We start from the raw sequence: 20,027 nt of genomic DNA, 5'->3' as shown, positions 1-20,027 counted from the left end.
CTGCAAGCAGGCACGTGGCTCCACTTAACCCAGTGGTGTCACGAGATAATCAATTCCTCCTAAAACTGTGATTGAAAAGCATTTGCGTCTTTCTATCACCTTAAGCCTGCAATCGCGGGGCCGTAAAGTGGAATGAGCCTTTGCATGCCTACACATTTGCAAGCGACTATGTACTCCTTTTATAGATTTATTATTACTGAAGCCATTAGGGACTTTCAGCCACTCTGTCCACGCAAGCATAGATGCAACAACCTATATTCAACTATGATCTTAAGTGCAGTTTCCATTTATGCCAGCCTCTCTCTCTTTCCAACCTTCCTTCTGTTCCCCTTTCCTTGACATTCTGGGAAGGACATCAACTGTGGCATCACATAGCCCTGGCTTTCTGTTTTTACTGATGTGCTATAAATATTGACTGGACATGTTACTTAACCTCTGTGAGCCTCAGTTTCCTTGTGTGCACAATGGAGAGGATAAGGCCTGTCTCTCTAGATTGCTGTAATATTTAAATAAAATAACACGCATGTGTACATCATACATAGAAGGTGCTCAATAAACTTTCACTTCCACCCCACCCTTTCACCGATGTCCACACTGATATTTTCCTTTGCACTTGTGCGAGTGCTGTGATTCACATTTTTTAAATCACACAACACGAGCTGTGCCATCCTGAGACAGACTCTCCTGCCTCTCCCAGACACCCACCTCCAGAGCTAGGAAGCTTAGGGGCCGGGAAGGAGAAGGAGGAGAGAGCTGCTTCTCCTGCTGAAGACATAGAACCCCAGTTGCTAATCTGAGAATTTAAGGAATTCCAAGAGAAACTATTAAGAATAAGCAGACACTTATGGAGGACTACCATTTTTACCTGCATTATCTCACAACTAATCTTGAGACACTATTTTTTCCCACTCTGAAGATGAGGAAACTGAGGCTCAGAGCTCTTCAGCATCTTGCCAGAGGTCCCAGCTAATCAGTGGAGCAGAGGCATTCAAATCCTGTGTTTTTACCCTCTACTCCCGCTGCTTCCCTGTATGATTAACAATCGTTTGACTTCTCGGAAAAGCTTTTACGCCAGTTTCAAGTCAGATTTTTAAAGATAGTCACATTGTGAAAACAAAGATGATGATGGATGAGGTCAGAAGGCTGGAGCAATAAAAATGAAAACGTTATCTTAGCGTAAAACCCGACTAAACTCCGAATATGATTCAGCAGTAATAACAGTGGTCTCTTTGGCCAGGGTAGAACTACTTAATGGAATTGAACTTTGTCCTGATGTTGAAACTAGACAGAGTCACAGCTCTTTGCTCCAGCCTGACTAACTTTCTACAACTTGTGTGCTCTGCCCCCAAGAGCAAAGCTGAAGAGAACCTGTTCCATCCCTCCTGTTTGCCACATACAGTACCACACAGTGACACACTGATGGCCCCTTGAGTTTCCAAACCACATGCAATTTAGGGGCAACCAGGAAAGGGTATAGAAAAAACCCAGCCCTGTTCTCTTTGGAAAGAGCACTGCCCAAGTGCACAGAGCTTGTCCTGCCCCCGCCCTGCCATCATCTCAGAGGGTGGCGGACAGAACCGCCACCAGAGCCCAACTGCATCTCCCGCTGTCTCGAGCTCCGGTACCCCACTCTGCCTCGACTCCTACTCCTCCCGTCCCAGCCCCACACCTCCAGAAGGTGTCCGTGGCCTTGCAGTGTCCTAGCTCAGGGTCACTCCATGTACTATCCTCCTGAATCACCATCAGGTACCCAATCCTTTCTTCACTAGGGCAGAATCGCCTAGAATTGTACAATCTCAGAGCCCAGAGGAGTTTGATAGGCCATTATATTTTATATCCTTTCATTTTACTGGTGAGGAAGCTAGGAGCCAGTGCAGCTACGAGACTGACCCAGGGTCACACCTTCCATCTATTAATGACGGCATGAATTAATGATTATCTTTTAAACTTCCTATTATGTCAGTAGAAAATGTGCTTTTTAAAAGAAGCATGGTAGCAAATAATTTTCCTCACAGAAGAAAAGAAGTGCCACTACCATGATTTCCTCTCTATTTCTAGGCCATACTTAGAGTCATCATCAAGAGCACTTTGCATTTGCAAGTTTCCAGATAAATTATTTTTCTCATCATTACCACTTACTATTAAAATGTTCATTGGATACCAACATTCTGGAAGAAAGGTTGTACCAAATCAGATACAAGCTATATCCGTACAGCCAAGTCCAAGTGCAAGTACACTGATGCATTGTCTGCTGCAGCTGGACACACAGAGAGTATGTGGAGCAGCCCAATTGGGTCTTTAAAACAAGCAATGTTCATTCACTTGTGTGTACAGACAATAACTGGGACTTCTATCTACCCCTCATACCCTTGTCGTAGTATAGAAGTCATTGTGTCTGGGACTTCCCTGGTGGCTCAGTGGTTAAGAATCCGCCTGCCAATGCAGGCAACACAGGTTCGAGCCCTGGTCCGGGAAGATCCCACATGCCGTGGAGAAACTAAGCCCATGCGCCACAACTACTGAGCCTGTGCTCTAGAGCCCGCCAGCCACAACTACTGAAGCCTGAGCACCTAGAGCCTGTGCTCCGCAAGAAGAGATGCCACGGCAATGAGAAGCCCGCGCACTGCAACAAAGAGTAGCCCCTGCTCACTGCAACTAGAGAAAGCCTGCATGCAGCAACCAAGACCCAAAGCAGCCAAAAAGAAATGAAAAAAAAAAAAAAAAAGAAGTCACTGTGTCAGCAAAGCATAAAGCAAAGGGGATGTCAAGAGAACCAGAAATGATTATGAAGTCAGAGAATCAGGTCACAAATGGCCACATCTTACTTCTGATTAATCAGGTTAATTTCACAGGAGCCACTACTACCGAGAAGCCATGACAAAGCCACCTGGCCAGAGTATGCCTCACACTTCCCCAACACCAGTTCTAATCCCCTGCCCACTACTCCCCAAATCCTGCCCCAGAAAATTGTACTTGGGCTCACGAACTGGTGGGACTTGGCCAAAGGTGACTCACAGAGAAGAGAAAACTAAGTTAGCTGCCAACATTTAGAGAAAAAAATAAAATAGGAGGTTTAACATACAACTCCAGATTTCTGGCTTCTTAAGAAATAAAAATAAAAATCAGAGATCTGGCTTTGCGGGCCAACACTGCAGAGGGCCTGCACTTCAGAGCTGAGCAGCAGCTGCCCAAAGTAGAGGGGCTGGCCCTCCCCCAGTGGAAACATTCCCACCGTTGTCTTAGGAAGCCTTTTTTACCCATTAACCTCACCTGCCTGTCCTTAAGGTTTTGCAGTGAATTTTTCCTGCACTTCAGAGCTGAGCAGCAGCTGCCCAAAGTAGAGGGGCTGGCCCTCCCCCAGTGGAAACATTCCCACCGTTGTCTCAGGAAGCCTTTTTTACCCATTAACCTCACCTGCCTGTCCTTAAGGTTTTGCAGTGAATTTTCTGGGGTGGAGAAGAATAGGAATATCACTTTTTAGTGATGGTGTATTTTACAGAGGTCATTTCTCTCCAGGCTAAGAATTATGGAAGGCTGAAACAATTTAGATGGAAAATTCAGGCATAATGAGCTTATTTTTGAAGTAAACGTTTTTGTTTAGAATCGTCATATTGACAGTCTTCCCATGATCTAATTTTCTGGGTAGCTGATTAAGTCTAAGTCATTTTTAGCCTATACAAGCACAGTCACAAAGAGGGAAATAGACAAGTGTCTGCAGATGCTATATGTGGGTACCACTTTACAAAGTTTCAAGATCACTTAAGCAACCACATAGCAGCAGCCCAGCTAACTCAAGATTTTGAACGCAGTGTAAAGTTCTTGTTTGTTTTTGTTCTTCTGGGCTAGCGCAAGTCTGTGTGCTAGGGTCTTAGCAGGGAGACTCAGCCCGTGTTCAGCAGGATGGAAAATGACAATGTGATTGATTGGGATCTCGCCACAAAGTAATCATTTCAACAGGAAAATATATTGTCTACATATTTACAAGGGTTAGAGCCCAAAGTTGTGTAGGAAGGGAATAATACATCAAAACCTCAGCTGAAGAAAATTATAAAGCATTCATATGGACCGGCCAAGATTAACTGGGGCTGCCAGAACACTTTCACCCACATGATGTACATGTTAACAACCTGATGATACGACGACAGGAAGACACATAAAACAGATATTTTTCCTGGCACAGAGCCCTTCTGTAAACCTGGAGATACTTAAATAACCCATCTTAGCCATGATCCTGGCTAGGATGAGGATTGAAAAAAAGCCATTGGATTGCATAACAGATTTCTTATGCATGCATTGCTCTTCCTGCCAGCTTCTGGGTTGAGAATGTTGCATCAATCCATGCAATCTTAAGATGGAAAAAATTAAAATTGGGAGACAGACTAAAATAGCAGGACTTTGTCTCGTTAGCTTTAGGACATCTGTACAAAGATGAACGCAATTGTGGGAGGATACAGACTCCTTTGTCATGTCAAGAAAAATTAATCTTTAAAAGTATACCTATATTCCCAAAGATTTCTAAAGGAATGAGAATCAGCCTTTTGAGTCTCCATTATTCTTCCACGGCGTGCTGCAAACACTCTGAGGTAATAGGCTTCTGTATAATACTATAATACTGCTCTTGAGCCCTTGGTAAATGCTGCCACTTCCTCTTCCCCGTATACTTTCTGACTGGTGTCTGGTTTATGTTTTACTCTTTTTTTTTTTTTTTTTAATGTTTTACTTGCTCTTGTTATTGATTTCTCGTCTTTAATGTTGTACTGAACAGAAGCCACGACAAGCAAAATCAGGACACCACAGAGCTTCTTCCCTTTGGGTTTAGATTCTCCAGAATAGGAAGAACTAGCAAATGAATGAATGAATAGGCTGGTGCTTTTCACCTGTCTGTAAATACATGTTCGTGTCTCTTGGTTATGGACCGCCCTTGTGAACAAGTAATTATTTAAAGTTTAATTTTAATCTACACATCAGAGATGGAGATATGGAATTGTTTAGGCTTTTCTCTCAACCTCTCTCCCTCTTTGATTTTCAAGATAAAGCAAATTAATTAATGTGCACTTTTCGACTGAAGAACTGATTAAGATCCAGCTGTGTCTGTGAAATTATCAGTTGCAATGCAACACTCAGGACTTGTTAATGCTTTTTTTGGCAATGAAGAAGAGAGACACAGGTATCTAATATTAAGTGTGTTCTAAAAAGCATAAGTTAGCAGTTTGTTTGCCAGATTAACTTTCAAAGACATCTAAGTTACTAAGCTTGACTTTATTACACACCAATCTTAAATGACTGATGGACTACTGTGAAACAGCTTTGTTCAAAACAAGACCTTTGGCAGTCTACTTCAAAGGCTTTACTAAGATAAAAAGATAGCCCCATTTTACATTAATTTCCCTGATAGATCAACACTTATTTGAAATATGCCTGAGAATTATGCAATATGTACTGTCTTGTGAGTTTCCTTCTACTGTATCCAGCAGCCCCATATGGGAATGTTTTTACTTCTAAGATTTAGGAGAAGTTTTTCTACACATGAAGAGCATCTTTAAGAAAATGCAGATGGGTAAAACAGTATATTGGCATTTTTATTCACTACTGTTTCATTGCAAGGTAGTATCTGACACTAAAATATACAGAGATATGATTGTTTAAAAATCAACAATACTATTTCAGGAGGTGGTTTCAGAGGCTCCCTATAACATTCTCCACAGAGTCTGAAAGGATCCATTTATTTCTTTTTAAACGTAGATTATGTGATTTTATTTATGTCTAAGGTCACTACAGAGTTACTATAGAATTACATAAATGAGGAGTGAAAATCTCAACTAAGGGGTCAAGCAGGTAATGGAAATCGGTGAACTGGGCCAGTATAGTGGGGACAGGGGTTGGTGAATGGGAGCATGGTGCTTGAAGGGAACTGACATTTAGGTCATTATGTCAGATACTTGATTTTTCAATATTGGGCAACTACTTCAAAATTTTGAAAGATCCTAGCTGGCCAAACAACTCATGTCTGGGGATGGCATGCTGCTATAAACCTGCTGAGAAGAAAAAAGATGTATTTACCTTAAAAAAAAAAAAGCTTTCTAAATCATCCACATTTTTTGGAATGCCGTTTCGTGACTGTGAAATAGCCACCCATAATGGCCTAACACCGACTCAGGACAAAGCAATTAAGGCTCTGAGTTACTTGTTTGGTAGAAGCTTTGCAAAAGGGCCCAGATGCATGGGGAAGGAGGCTGCAGTGGGTAATGGACACAGGTTCCTTATGCAAAACACTGTCATCGGTGAATTCACAGTGGAAGAGACAGGAAACAGGAGCCCCTTTCTCTAAAATTTATCTTCAAGGCCATTTCATTTTATGGAGTGGAATAAAGCTGACTTGTAAAAAAAAAAAGACAAAAAAATCCCTTCTTTGCTCTTTGGCAGGGTGAAGTAGAGAAATAAAGTCTCCCCGCTGAACTACTATGAGGTCAGAAGCCTTGCTGCTATATTTCACACTGCTACACTTCGCTGGGGCTGCTTTCCCAGAAGATTCTGAGCCAATCAGTATTTCGCATGGCAACTGTAAGTATCCACAATCTCACTCTCACTCTCAACGTTCTCCCTCTGTGGGCACTTGAGCCTGCGTCAACAGGCAAAACATACAAATTAAACATTTCATAAAACAGGAGACTTGTTAGTCACTTTAACTTGTGTGCATGGCAGAGGCAGATAATTCAAGTCTAGCCAAAATTGGTAGGATGACTGTTCTGTAACTCCAATAAACGTGGCTGTGAGGATTTGAAACAGCCCTCAATACCTCTGAGGAAGTCTCAGTTACTACAAGGAAGCTGTGATCATGCCTGGAAACCAGCTGTGGGAGAACACCCCTGTCATCTGGGTGTTGCCAGTACCCCACATTTTCATAAGTAATTAGTACAGAGGCATTGTTACAAGATAACAGAAAAGAAGAAGACTGTTTTGGAGTACTTTAGGGACAAAAATTAACTTTTGTTTAGACTTAGAAGTTTTATCATTGCTAGATTTGGATAGAGAGATTCTGAATTCATAGTGGACCTACTTTTACTGTTTATAACTTTCTTTTGATCTCTGCTTCATTGTCAAGGGTAGAAAGCAACATGATGAAAAAGTCAGTTGCCTCCTCAAAAAGAGCAAAGTTCTACCTGTGTGTGGGATGAAACAGACAATTACTTTTTTTTTCCTTCTCTCCAAAAGGTAAAATATTGTATCACAGTAAAAGTGAAAGCATTTTACCCAAATATCTATCTTCACAGTAATAATCCCCAAACACTGAAGGAACCTTAAAAAAGTATTTGACAGTAATATTAGGATACTAAAGAGATCTACCCAGCTTTCTGCTGGACGGTCTAGGTTGTAAAAGGAAATAATTTTATATGAAGGGGAGGTGTCAAGCCTTGACAGCTCTGAGAACAAAAGTCAGGGTATGACTAAGGACCACACTGTGTAGTTTGAGACCATCATTCTTGAAGTGGCAGAGTCCACCTAACTTAAGGCACCAAACCTTAATAAGCATTTATTTATGTCCATTTGAGGTAGGTATTCTATCTTTGGTACCCCTGTACAGAAGAGACCCCGGGCCCAAATGTACTGCTGAAAATCATGCTTCACTGGACACTCATATCTTTGATAGGAGAGAGACATGAATTGTTTTAGCAACCTCCTTGATCAGTGGGTAAATGAAATTTCAGAGCAGTAGAGGAAAAAGCACAAGATAATCCCATACTAAGCTTGATTGTGAGTAAAATATACTGAGGCTCTCTAGTAAGAGTGAGTCATGCTCAGATGCTACAGGGGTTTAAGGTGTAGGGGTCTGAGCATAAATCTGTGAATGGATTACAAGTCATTATTTACACCCCTCTCACCCCCAAAACAACTGCCTTTTAAATGTGACTCATCTTTCTTTCCTCCTTGGTTTCTTTGGAGGATTGCCAGTGCTCTGGAGATTGTAGGTTTAAAGGCAGAGAGATTTTTGAGATGTAGGTATTTCCAAAGGTCAGATATTATTACAAATTGCCCGCTCTCAGCTAAAGAGAATTGCAGAAAAGGAGAAATATGCTCACTGACTCTCCAGGTCAGGGAAAATTCCAGATCACCCGACTGGCTACACTCAGTTTGACCCTGTCCTGTCAAAGCCCCCATTTCTGTGAGATTAGCCGATTGCTTAACTCAAGAGAGAACTTCCCACAGTTCCTAGAATGCCAACCAACCTAGCGGGGCTGCCTTCAATAGTAGATTATTCCAACTGGACGCCTGTGGAGACTGTATTTTTCTTCTGGCTCCTGGATGAGGGCTCTTGCCTCCAGACCACATTGCCTTTGTGGTGATTGATGGGAAGGCTGCTTTGAAATAGTTTTGTCCGGAGACAAGATCTTTGGCAGACTGCCCCTCGGGCTTAGCACTCTAAAGATGAAAAGAAAACTGTGGAAGAAAAGAGCACCTTCATGTAAAGGGTTCACTGGCAAGTTTAACCCCCAGAAAGAAGGACAAGTCAGAAAGAGTGACGCTTAGAAATCTAAGCCCGGGCTTATTAGCATCAGGAAATGAAACTGTAACTTGATTATCCTTAAAGAGGACTCTTCTATCACAGCATTTCCTAAAATAACAGACTGGAAAATGGTGGCACGGTTGGACTTAAATATGGTTTTGTTTTGTGGCTGGCCCCCCTCCTCTCCCTGCCCTGTCAACTCTTGGCTTAATTTCCTTTTCCCTCTCTTGCCCCATCTCCTCTTTTCACAGATACAAAACAGTATCCGGTGTTTGTGGGCCACAAGCCAGGACGGAACACCACGCAGAGGCACAGGCTGGACATCCAGATGATCATGATCATGAACAGAACCCTCTACATTGCTGCTAGGTGAGCCACCTTTTCCTCACGTTTGCCTTCAAAGCATCCAACGGTCCTAATACCTCAGTGTCCCCGCTATGCATCATTTTAAAGGTCCCCAACAGAGTGTTCTTTCATTTAAAGTCTACTTTAGTTTGTCAAGCAATCATTCTTTCAAGATTTTCTGTGTCTGTTTAACTTTATTATGTGGATTTGGGTAGAAATAATTGCATATTTTGGAGCTTAGACTCAAATAATCCACTGCTTACCTTGAACATCGTATATATATACAAATATTTGCTCAGGCACAGAGTAAAGCGCTTCTCTCCTTGATACTTACACTAAATTAAGTTGAATGTGTAAACATGTATCAATTTAAGTTCAATGTGTGTGTAGGTGTGTGTATATTAATCTTGTGTTTTTGCAGATAATATAGAGTATATATCATTACTTTAGCAGTAGCCATCCATTTTAGAAGTTTTTGATTTGGATCTAGTTAAGAAAATACTTATCCACTGGGGAAATATCATTTAAATAGACCATGTCTTAAGGCTGGATGGCATGGTAAGAATACTACCCAGACACGGATCGCATGGATTAGGCTTTTCTTTCACCTCTACTCTTAATTTACCTGGACCACAACTTCTCTGGCTGTGTAAGCGTCCTCTGTTAAATGAGAGACTAGATTAGATTATCTTAATGAAGTCCTTTGGGATTCTAAAAATACATGATTTCCCATCTGGGGGTGTGTGTGTAGCGCATTCAAAATACTTCTAAATGAACAGCAGAAAGGACCACTATCTTATGGGGTTCCACTGTGGTATAACCTGGGTCTAGACTGATGAATCGTTTTACACTGGGAAGGAGAAACACAGATTATGTTTGTAGTACCTGTTTGGCTGTGAGCACAGGCAACAAACAGGTAAGTAACAACAGTGCTGGATTCCTTCAAAGCACTTAAATGTTCTGAAAATACAAGCTATACAACATAAAGTAAAAATCCACTGGCTAGATTAAAATATCCTACGAGTACCCTACATTTGGTCACAGAGAGCAATGCCAAAGCACTTTCTAAAATTTCTACTGCACAAATACTTATGTAGTACATATTGGTTGTATGTGCTATATAAATTGCAAATACAGTCGTAAGTCCTTTATAAGTGTTAATCCATTCAATCCTGGAAAAAACCCTATGAGATGGAACTATTATCATACCCATGTCTTACAGGAGGAAACCATGTACAGAAAGGTGAAATGACTGGGTCAGAATGACAGAGGCAGGATTTGAACTGGAATGGTCTTGCTCTAGAGTCTGGGTCACTACTCCCTGTACTCCGCGGCCTACTGAGCCATAGAAGTGGTACTATTCATCCTGGTGATAACCTTCTCATAGCTGTTGCCCAAGAACATGGCCATTTTAGGTATTCATTAAAAAGCAATCCAGTGAGTCCTTAGCAGCGACCTCTCCGGGAGAGTTATCAGCTCCTTCTTAAATACCATTTTTAGTTTCCTAAATGTAGCAAGTCTGGAAGATTACATTTGTACCCAATTAGCTAAAGGATGGTCAAAACAAATGATTAAACGTTGCATCTGTGAGAAATAGGTTGACGCAAGAATCTTCTATGAATTGTTCACTTTGCAAGTGAGTCTTTAGCGGAAAAGAAACATTATAACAGACTGCGCTTGTGCCTGATGATTTAGCATGGGTGTGAACTGCAGGTCTCCGTGGGCACCTGAGTTAGGAGCAAGGTGCTATGCAGACTTCAAAGTAACCATTATTACAGCTTGTTAAAACCAAGACCGTTTTATCGGAACTCCCTACCCCAAGAAAAGGAGAAAGAAGAGAAGGAAAAATAAAAAGGGAAACACATTCACTTTTTTAACACTATAAAACAGACTGGTCTTTGGTTAAAGGTCAAATTTGTAACAGCCTAGCACTGACATGTTGGTTTTCACTCTATAGGCAACCACTTCCCTTCAATACACACCCCTGGAGAAGTTCCTAAATGATTTCTGTGGTCGCTGTATTTAGGGTCCCTCCTCTCCCTCTAATTTCACGTTTCCCAACAGTGCCCGGAGAGATGCACATTCTCAGGCAGCAAGTAACACGATTTAAAGTGAAATCCTTCCCCCAGGCTCAAGTCATGGCAACACAGTTCAGTGGTACTCACTGAAGGGGGGAAGAGGAAGTCCTAGGATTAAGTCAGTTTGTGTTCAAGTAACTTAACTCAGTGAGAGCAGGGTATGAACCCTGGGATGCACACACGGGTGCTGGGGAACAACCCCTGACCCTGGTCTGTGGTTTAGCATAAAGCGTCGTGCTGTTTGCTGGGCAATGTGATCTCTTGGAGATTGAAAAAGATTGCCATTGTCCAAAAGGAGATTTCATTCACAGAATTTTATTTTTAAAAGGCTCCCCGGTTCTTCTAGACAATGTGTGTCAGCGATCGGAAGCCAAGTCCCATCCAGAACCCAGGGACTGAGTGAAGCTTGATGGCAAGAATGCTTTTCAGTTCTGCTTTATTATTATCCATTTTGTAAATTCTTTTTTTGTTGTTTAATCTCTGAACTGCTAATTAACATAAACAGGCCATGCCAAAAGGGGGCAATCTAAGAGCTTTCTGAGGAATTGCCAATATTAATCAGTTGTTAATTTACAATTCATATGTTCAGCTCTTATTTAAAGTTCCGAGGAGAGACAGGGCCAGGAAAAACCTCGAGTCATCTCAAACCTAATACCAAAGTAATGGGCAATTCTATTCCAATAATGAACCTGACCCACAGCACCACCAACAGAGTCAAACAAGCCATAAAGGAATACCATAAAACTGCCTTGGAATTAAAGGGCAGGGCGATTGTGGCACCCTACTGAAGTCTGAAGAACTTCCCAATTCAGCAATTTACAAAACAGGCTCCCTTTCTCCCCCTCACCACCCTTACACACACACACACACACACACACAGTCCAGGAGCAGACAAGGGAATTTTGTAGGCCAACTGCCTTGCCCCCTTTTCTTTTCACAGGAGAGAGCCTGTTTTTATTTCTATTTTTCTCTGTTGTACTTTCCCTAAAAGCAGTAGCAAACAGATTTCCAAAGAACTGGGGGGAAAAGAATTGAAGTGAATCCTGACAGCAGATTTCTTTCTTTCTTTTTTCTTTCTTTCCTTCTCCCCTCTCCATTTCTTTTAAGTAATGAGGGGGCTTGAAAGTCTGCATGGGAGCCTTGAGGTCTTGCTTTAAAGCTGTGGGTAATTTTCCAGCCCCAGGACTTCCTGCATTTTAGAAAAAGTCAATGTTATTTCAAGGGAAAACGAGCTGTTTTGCTTTCTCTCACTAGCCCCCCATCTCCCCAGTTGAGTGTAGTTCTTTTCTTTCCTTTCTTCTGAATTCCAGACAAAAACGCCCTTGTACTCAGCTCACACAGAAGGGGATGTTTAAATATAGCCCCACACCTGAGCTGCTGATTCTGTTTCTCCCCTTCCAAGGGGAGAATGGCAGCAAATCATAAAGTCAACCAAATTCTCAGCAAAACAGGAAGGTAAACCAAAGCAAGAAATGTAAACTTTAGCTCAAGTACATTTTAGACCTTAATTGACCATCATCGTGTGAAAAAAGAGAGTGGCTTCTGGAAACAATTTTACTTGTATCGTCTTCCATCTTCTCAATCAAATTATCAAAGCTAAGGCTGAAAAATATGCTGATGGAGATGAGCTTTTTGTTAGCTCCCTTGATGAACAATTGTAGCATGTTGAATACCAAGTGAAAGGGCATGCGAACCCATCTGTGTTCCAGTTTGGAAGCCCATTCAACTTTCAGACATCTCCCACTAAACTACATATATACCGATGTTATAGTTCCATGATGAGAGAGACTACTGGAAAGTTTTCATAAAAGGTGTCCCTTGTGGCAAGATGCCACATTTTGTCACAAGATGCTGAATGTGAGCCAGAGGCACCTCTTGGAGGCTGAACCCTCCCCTTTTTCTTGCATATGCATGTTTTGTTTTTAATAACATGGATGTGGGTTTATCTGCCTTGAATGAGACGTATACTCATTCAGGAGAAAATGAACTATCTTGACTCTTGTGTTTGACGTTGTATTAATATTTCTTTGTTTATAGGGACCATATTTATACTGTTGATATAGACACCTCACACACAGAAGAAATTTACTGTAGCAAAGTAAGTAGTTTTAAAACCTTCTTTCTGAAATGAAGGACCTTAGGATAGTTCTTGAAGAGAATATGTATTTTAAAGGCATTGATTGAGCTGACATGGCTTATAATAATTTGGAACATTCTGTGAAGTCCTAAGTTGGGGGTAAGTTAGGGCTTCATACATACTCAGAAATGGTTATGTACTTCATATTTTATTCATCCATTATGTGTGCATGTACACTTTGGAGTCTTAGGTAATTGCTAAATTCTTTTAATAAAATATTGGATGTTTGTCCTGGTAAATATCAGTTTTCATATGTAAACTTTCGTCCTACAAATGTTTCACTGTTATGTTTCCATATCTTGCAATATTGAGTTGACTGTTGTTGTTCAGGAATTTGATAATTATCCATTTCAGACACACATAAAATATAACCTTAAGCTTCCCTTATAACTCCACACGGAGGTATTTTAGTTAATAAAATCCGCCCCAGAAGTAGACGATCCCTTCAGCCCATGAATTTATGCGAAGGAGTATAACCTGAATTAAATCTTTGTCCACCTAAAGTGAATGTCTCCTTTATGTTTAAGGAAATGACTTCCATATTTTAAGAAAAAGGCCTGCTTCACGGAAACTGATTTATCAAGTGAAAAAGAAGGGCAAGGACATGTATTTTATCAAAATGAGCATAATTTAGCCAGTAAATGTGGATATCTTATGTGAAATGTCCACGCTGTTGTTTTTTCTTCTTTCCTTTTTCCTTCATCTTTAACTCAAAGAGAAGAAGATCATTTTGTAGTTTAATGAATAGATAGGGGTTCAAAATTAAATGAACATTTCCACCTCTAATCTTTTGTTGTTATGGTGAATTAATCATGGAGAAAGGGTGCAGAAAGCTTTCAATAAATATATGTTCAGCCTCTAGTCTCCCCCAGGGAACTCTTACTTCTAAAATCAAATGCAACAACCTCTGGGTTCTAATTGATTTCTTTCTTGATCGCTGCAGAAACTGACATGGAAATCTAGACAGACTGATGTAGACACATGCAGAATGAAGGGAAAACATAAGGTAGGCAATTTTCATTTCTCCTGCAGCTGCCACTTTGGGTTAAGTCCTTGACTGTTATTTCTAGCCGTAGACCGTGATGTGGAATGGGTCACACTAGTCCCTTTTCCCCCCGTAATTGTTTCTTCCATCAACTTATTGAAGGCTTTAATTTGCAAAAATAGTTTGCTTTTAATGTGGTAAAACATTACGACAGCTGCTAGGGCTGCGTCATGAACTATTTAGGGGCACCAGGGATTATGGACACCAAGCTGGCTGCCCCGACTCTTGTGAGCGCCCTCTCCGGGAGCCCACACCTCGAGGTCCAGAGCCCTCAGGGAGTCTGCAGAAGAGCTCAGAAAGGCTGCCGCAGACATACAGAAGTCTGTGCCTTTGGTCACAGAACAACATAAAAACACACTTCAGCCAGGAACCTTATATATCAAGGGACCCTGGAGCCTCTGGCATTAGAATTAATGTGATGGGAGGCTGGTACTTCCAGGCCTGCCTTCCTTTTGCGGCATAAACACATACTTCCACTCTATGCCGTGTTCTTCTTTACTGTTGAAAAAGCAATTGCTATTCTCATCATCATCTTGTGGTTAACATCAGGAGGGGCTCGAACTTTTCACAGGGGAACTCTCCAGCCACCAGCATTTTAACCTTGCTGTTGGCAGATCATGGTACATGGTGAAGGGGTCTCTCTATACTGAACGGACTGGATACCAAAAAGTTTGAATTATTTTTCAGGATGAGTGTCACAACTTTATTAAAGTTCTTCTAAAGAAAAACGATGATACTTTGTTTGTCTGCGGAACTAATGCCTTCAACCCTTCCTGCAGAAACTATAAGGTAAATGCTATCTTGTCTCTTGGAACCACACAGCCCGGAGGTATTTCATCATTTACTGTGATTGTGCCTGCAGTAACCTAAGAGGGTTAATTCAACACCGCCTGGGTTCCTCTCCCTTGTTCGACTTAACATATTGCTCCACATGAGTGATCCTGAGCGGGCTTCTCAGCTTCCTGTTTGTTCAGGATTGATGGACGCGGCTTTAAAGAGCCGACCCAGCGAAGTTCGTTTCTGTAAAACCCTATTCTCTATTGTTCAGAACGCCAACATATGTACCACATAGTGGATTTCCTCTCTCTCCCTTTCTCTTTTTCCCTCCCACCCTACCATCTCCTCTCGGAGCACAAAAACACACTTATACTGTGAACGATTCCTATTTTTAAAGGGATCTCAAAAGCATGCCGTTGGAAACTGCAGACTTTCCTCTAGGTAAGATTTTCAAGAACACAGGAATTTAATCCCATTCAGCACTCGGCTTACTTGACTATGGCCTTACTTATCTTGGCCTTTATGCAAGGGGAAAAAAATTAACCCTGGCAGCATTAATAAATCTAGTTAGTTCTGATGCAGCTGATGGTGGTGTTGCCGAAGGAGCAGAGGTGGCAATGATCTGAGGTCTTGGCTCTACCTCTCTGGCTTTCCTTGTCCCTTCTTTCTGCAACAGTCTGTCATTCAGCAAACCCGTATTGAGTTTCTCCCGCGACCAGGCATTGACGTTGTAAAGACAGATAGGAGGCCTCCATCCTTAGGGAAGCCAGACAGGGAGAAGAAAACTGCAGTCCCATGGGTTTGCTGCCATGGTGACATAATGCAGAGCATGATGGAAGCATCACAGAAAAGTGCTTATATCAGCCTGAGATGTGGAGTCAGGGAAAGCTTCCAAAAGGAGGTAGACGACTCCCATCTTCAAGTGTTCCCTCCTGCTGTCCCCACGTATGGAACACGACACCCCAGCCCAGGAGAAACCCAAGCGTCTGTGATTGCCCAGAACCTGACACAGTGTCTCCGAACAGGTGTTCGATTGATTTTGTGGGGTAAATAGTGAATGAGATAATGCCTAACCTCAGTCTTAGAGAAGAAGGAGAAGTTACCAAATGAAGGGAGAAGGGCATTCCAGGTAGGGGAACAGTATGAACAAAGGCATGGAGTAAGAAACAGTCTACTGAGCTTGAGAAACTGCATTTGGTTCTGAAGTGCTGGAATGTGAGGTGACAAGTGACAACAAAAAAGAGCCTAGAGAGGGAGGTGGCCTCAGGGATTAAGGGAGGAGATGAGCTTCAGGAAATACTTAAGTGACAAAAACCAGGAGGCTTTACTAATTAACAAGAAGCACAGGATAAGGAGAGACAGGAGTTAAGAACGACTGCAGGGCTATCTCCTGGGTGGGTGGACGGATGGGGCGGCCACCAGTTTGGACAGGGAGTAAAGGAAGAGCAGTGGGGTTGAGGGGGGGTGGTGAGAACACGGGGGTTCCATTTTGCACGTTAGGAGTATGCCTGGCACCATGGATGGCAATGCCTACAGGACATGAATAAAGATCTCCAACAAGAAGATGGACGGGTCAACCTTGATTGAGGGAGAGACATGGGGGGCATATCTAGATTTGGGTTTCACCAGCATAAAGTGAAACCTTAGGGGTGTGAAGAATGAGCAAAGAAATGTTGGGCTGATATCAGGACCAGAGGGCTCACCAGCCTGGATGTGACAGTTTTAAAAGACTGCCTTAGCATAGACATCGGAGGGAGGGTCTATTTTACCCTCATGCTCATCTTCCATCTTATGTTTGGAAACGGGCACCAGCAGGGTCAGGATTAGGGTGAGGCAAGTGAGGCATCTGGCTCAGGAGCAACATGTAAGGGGCGGGGGGGGCATCAAAAAAATTCAGTAAAAAAAAAAATTCAGTAATCAAGATAAATGATATTTCAATGCAGTATTTTTTTAAATCTAAATTAATGCAAAAAATACTGTCATATCCAAATTTTAAATAATGACAGGAGCCGATTCAGGCTGTAATAGAGGCAGCAGTCCAGTCAAACATCCAGCCAGTAATGGTATACTGGAGCTCGGACTTTAATTCTACCAGTTAATATTCCATCCCTGTGTGTCACTGTTTAGGACTCATTAAGATGAATGCTTCTAACAAATCCTAACAAATTCCCTAGCTGGAAAGCTATCTTTTATGACAAATTACAGGTTTTCTTGGCACTGTGATACCTGGCCTGCAAGTGGTCCAGCTCATTCTTCCTGCACGTGTTCCATTCCCCAGGATGCTTCACCTCTAAGGGATGCCTTCACCACTCCCTTGTTCTAGCCACACCTGCTGAAACATGTTCCAGGAGCCTGGGCCTCTCAGAAACCACAGACAGGATACATCTAGCATGGCGAATGGTAGTGAGAACTCTTGGCATTGCTCAGACAAGTGTTTTTAGACTCTCGGGGCACAGAGGGACTTTGCTGAGGATGTGGGACATAATGTATTTGGCTGCAGGGAGAATGGACAGCCTCTCTCTTAAGTGCTTGTTATCTCCAGATCAGGACCAAAGGGTCAAAGCAAAAACAATGACCAGTCTTCCACTAACCCAACTCTCAGAGCGCAGAAGCGTCAAGTTAAACTATTTGAAGCAGGAGAGTGACAAAATTTTGGTCTCTGCTTCTGCACCGTGCCCTGACTTAACACAATTTTTGTAACAGAAGTAAGCTGAATATATTAGAGAGATTAGAGCCCCAAATAAGATTATCTGGGGAAGAATTCTGAAGGCTGCCCACTATAAATCTACAACTACACTCCATACCTTTTCCCTCCTGTTCTCTAAACCTCTTGAACTTCCGCCCAAGTCAGGCTGGTTCTTAGTATAATTATCTGTACCCTACGGTGATTTAATTTACTAGGGGCTGCTGTTAAGTCTAAGATCTGATGACTGCTACAAGGATTAGTTCTTACTTCATGGAAGGAGGATTTCACCATGGCATTGTTTTTGTCTCTGGACTTTTCCAAGTTCCCAAACCAATACATTAATTCTTGACTAGCCCTTGACTAGCTATAGCTATAGCCGCTTTTTTAGAAGTAGGTACATTTTAAAAACTATATCCCCACTGTGTATTATTGTTTCCCCATTGCCAGGATTACAGCATGCACTGCTTGGGATAACAGCATTTCCGTTGGATCACTGGGTACCAAGCATCACTTTGAATACTTGCCACAGACCGCAAAGTCTGTCACAGTTCAGCAGGAAGCTCTTCTTGGGACAAAATATTAGGAAAAGACTTTCATAAAAATGTGCTGGGAGAAGCGTACATTTGCTTTCAAGGATGTCTAACTTGAACATCTTTTCCCTAAAATTACATTTTTAACACACTGCTTTATGTGATTCTCGGCTACTGTTTAAACAAATAGGATGGCTTCGATAGGGGAGATTTCAAAGTGCTTGTACATAGAAAGGGCCTGTCATATCCCTGAAAAGGTTTCTGTGGGTTGAGGGCAAAGGGCTAGTGTTGGACCACACTAGTGGCTGCTCAGTAAGAACCTCGCTCCTTCCTCCTGGGCAGCAACTCCAAGCACCTTGATTTAAGGCACCCTGATTTAGTGCTAAAGGCCTTTTCACAGATCCTTCCTCAGCACCAGTGCTGTCTTAGGTTTATCTTCTTTCTGTTTTCATATATGTAGTCAAACCAGGCAACTGCCAGATGATAAACAAAATACCCTAAAACCATAAAGAAGACTGAGCTACAGAGAGGATCAAAACATTAATAACGTGGAGGAGGTCTCTCTAGGGACTCTGTGGTGCTGAGATTTAAATTCTAGGACGATCCATGGTGTAAGGAAGAAGTCTGTGTGGTAGGAACCCCCTTAATTATTGGTCTAGGTGGACCCACCACTGACCAGTGTTAGCGGCTGATCATCAGAGGTTAATTTCCTGCTCCCATCACAGTCAAGTATAGGTCAGTGAGAGAGGTTCTGTTCTATGAGAAGGTTATTCAGAAAGCCAGCTCCATTCTGCTCTTGTGTCTGCCATCTCTCAGGATCTTGGAATTCTCCACTGGATCCTCTGTATCTAAGGGAAGAATGTGGAAAGACAGCAAGAGGGGAGGACCCTGGAAGGTTTTTAGAGGCCAGACCTAGAGGTGGCGCAGAGCCTTACACACACCCCATTGGCCAGAGCTCAGTCATGTGATCATACCTGACCTGCAAGGGAGGATGGGAAATGTAGTTTAGTGTGATATGTAGGAAAGGGAAATGAAATTTGGTGAACAGCTAGTAAGGCCCTGCCTCACCTGCAAATGCCTATGGAGCCAGACAGGTAACTCACAGGAGTGAAGCAAGCAGGTTGTCAGGATAATCTGTGGGTGAAGGGGCCCTGGTGCTAAAGACCACATGCCTGTTTGAAGAAAATGGCAGGGGCTGCCACTACTCAAGTATAGCCTGCTGCCACTTGGGTAAGAACAGCCTAAACTGACTATCCAACTTGTTCAAAAGAAGCAAGAAATCCAGGTTTTTATATGCAATCTCCCTGTTTTAAAATAGGGCTCACAGGGGCTTCCCTGGTGGCACAGTGGTTAAGAATCCACCTGCCAACGCAGGGGACACGGGTTCGAGCCCTGGTCCGGGAAGATCCCACATGCCACGGAGCAACTAAGCCCGTGTGCCACAACTACTAAGCCTGCTCTCTAGAGCCCACAAGCCACAACTACTGAGCCCACGTGCCACAACTACTGAAGCCCGTGTGCCTAGAGCCCATGCTCTGCAACACAAGAAGCCTACTCACCACAACAAAGAGTAGCCCCTGCTCGGCACAACTAGAGAAAGACCGCACACAGCAACAAAGACCCAACACAGCAAAAATAAATAAATAAAGTTTTTTTTAAAAGGGCTCACAGGCAGGCCAGTAATAACCTCTAGCTCACAGGAACAAGGCCAGGGTTGGGCATTAGGAGATGGACGTCAAGCAGCAGCCTGTGGCTGTTGGGAGCCTCTCAGCTTCTGGGCCTTTCTCACCTGCACAGTCTGAGGATGGGACATGTTTCTGAAGTAGGTACAAAGGCTACCTGAGCTCTGCTTGCATCCATGTTTTTGTACCTTTGCTGACGCCATACTATTCTTATCAGGTAACCCGAGAAAGAATTCCAGCATCG

The 20,027-nt window shown here is 42.5% G+C and overlaps 1 protein-coding gene across 2 annotated transcripts in view; it reads left to right on the top strand.

Moving 5' to 3' along the window:
• SEMA6A (semaphorin 6A) overlaps window positions 1–20,027 on the top strand; it is a 124,770-nt gene that overhangs the window by 59,539 nt on the left and 45,204 nt on the right. For both annotated transcript variants that reach the window (XM_068534218.1, XM_068534217.1), the window contains exons 2-6: window positions 6,424–6,561; window positions 8,755–8,872; window positions 12,964–13,024; window positions 14,007–14,069; window positions 14,796–14,897. In XM_068534218.1, coding sequence (XP_068390319.1) covers window positions 6,462–6,561; window positions 8,755–8,872; window positions 12,964–13,024; window positions 14,007–14,069; window positions 14,796–14,897 — 444 coding nt within the window. In that variant the 5' untranslated portion in view covers window positions 6,424–6,461. The remainder of the gene's footprint in view (window positions 1–6,423; window positions 6,562–8,754; window positions 8,873–12,963; window positions 13,025–14,006; window positions 14,070–14,795; window positions 14,898–20,027) is intronic.

This window comes from Eschrichtius robustus, chromosome 2 (genome assembly GCF_028021215.1).
Source record: "Eschrichtius robustus isolate mEscRob2 chromosome 2, mEscRob2.pri, whole genome shotgun sequence".
In the NCBI taxonomy this organism is placed as follows: Eukaryota; Metazoa; Chordata; class Mammalia; order Artiodactyla; family Eschrichtiidae; genus Eschrichtius; species Eschrichtius robustus.
This window is presented reverse-complemented; position numbering and strand designations above follow the sequence as displayed.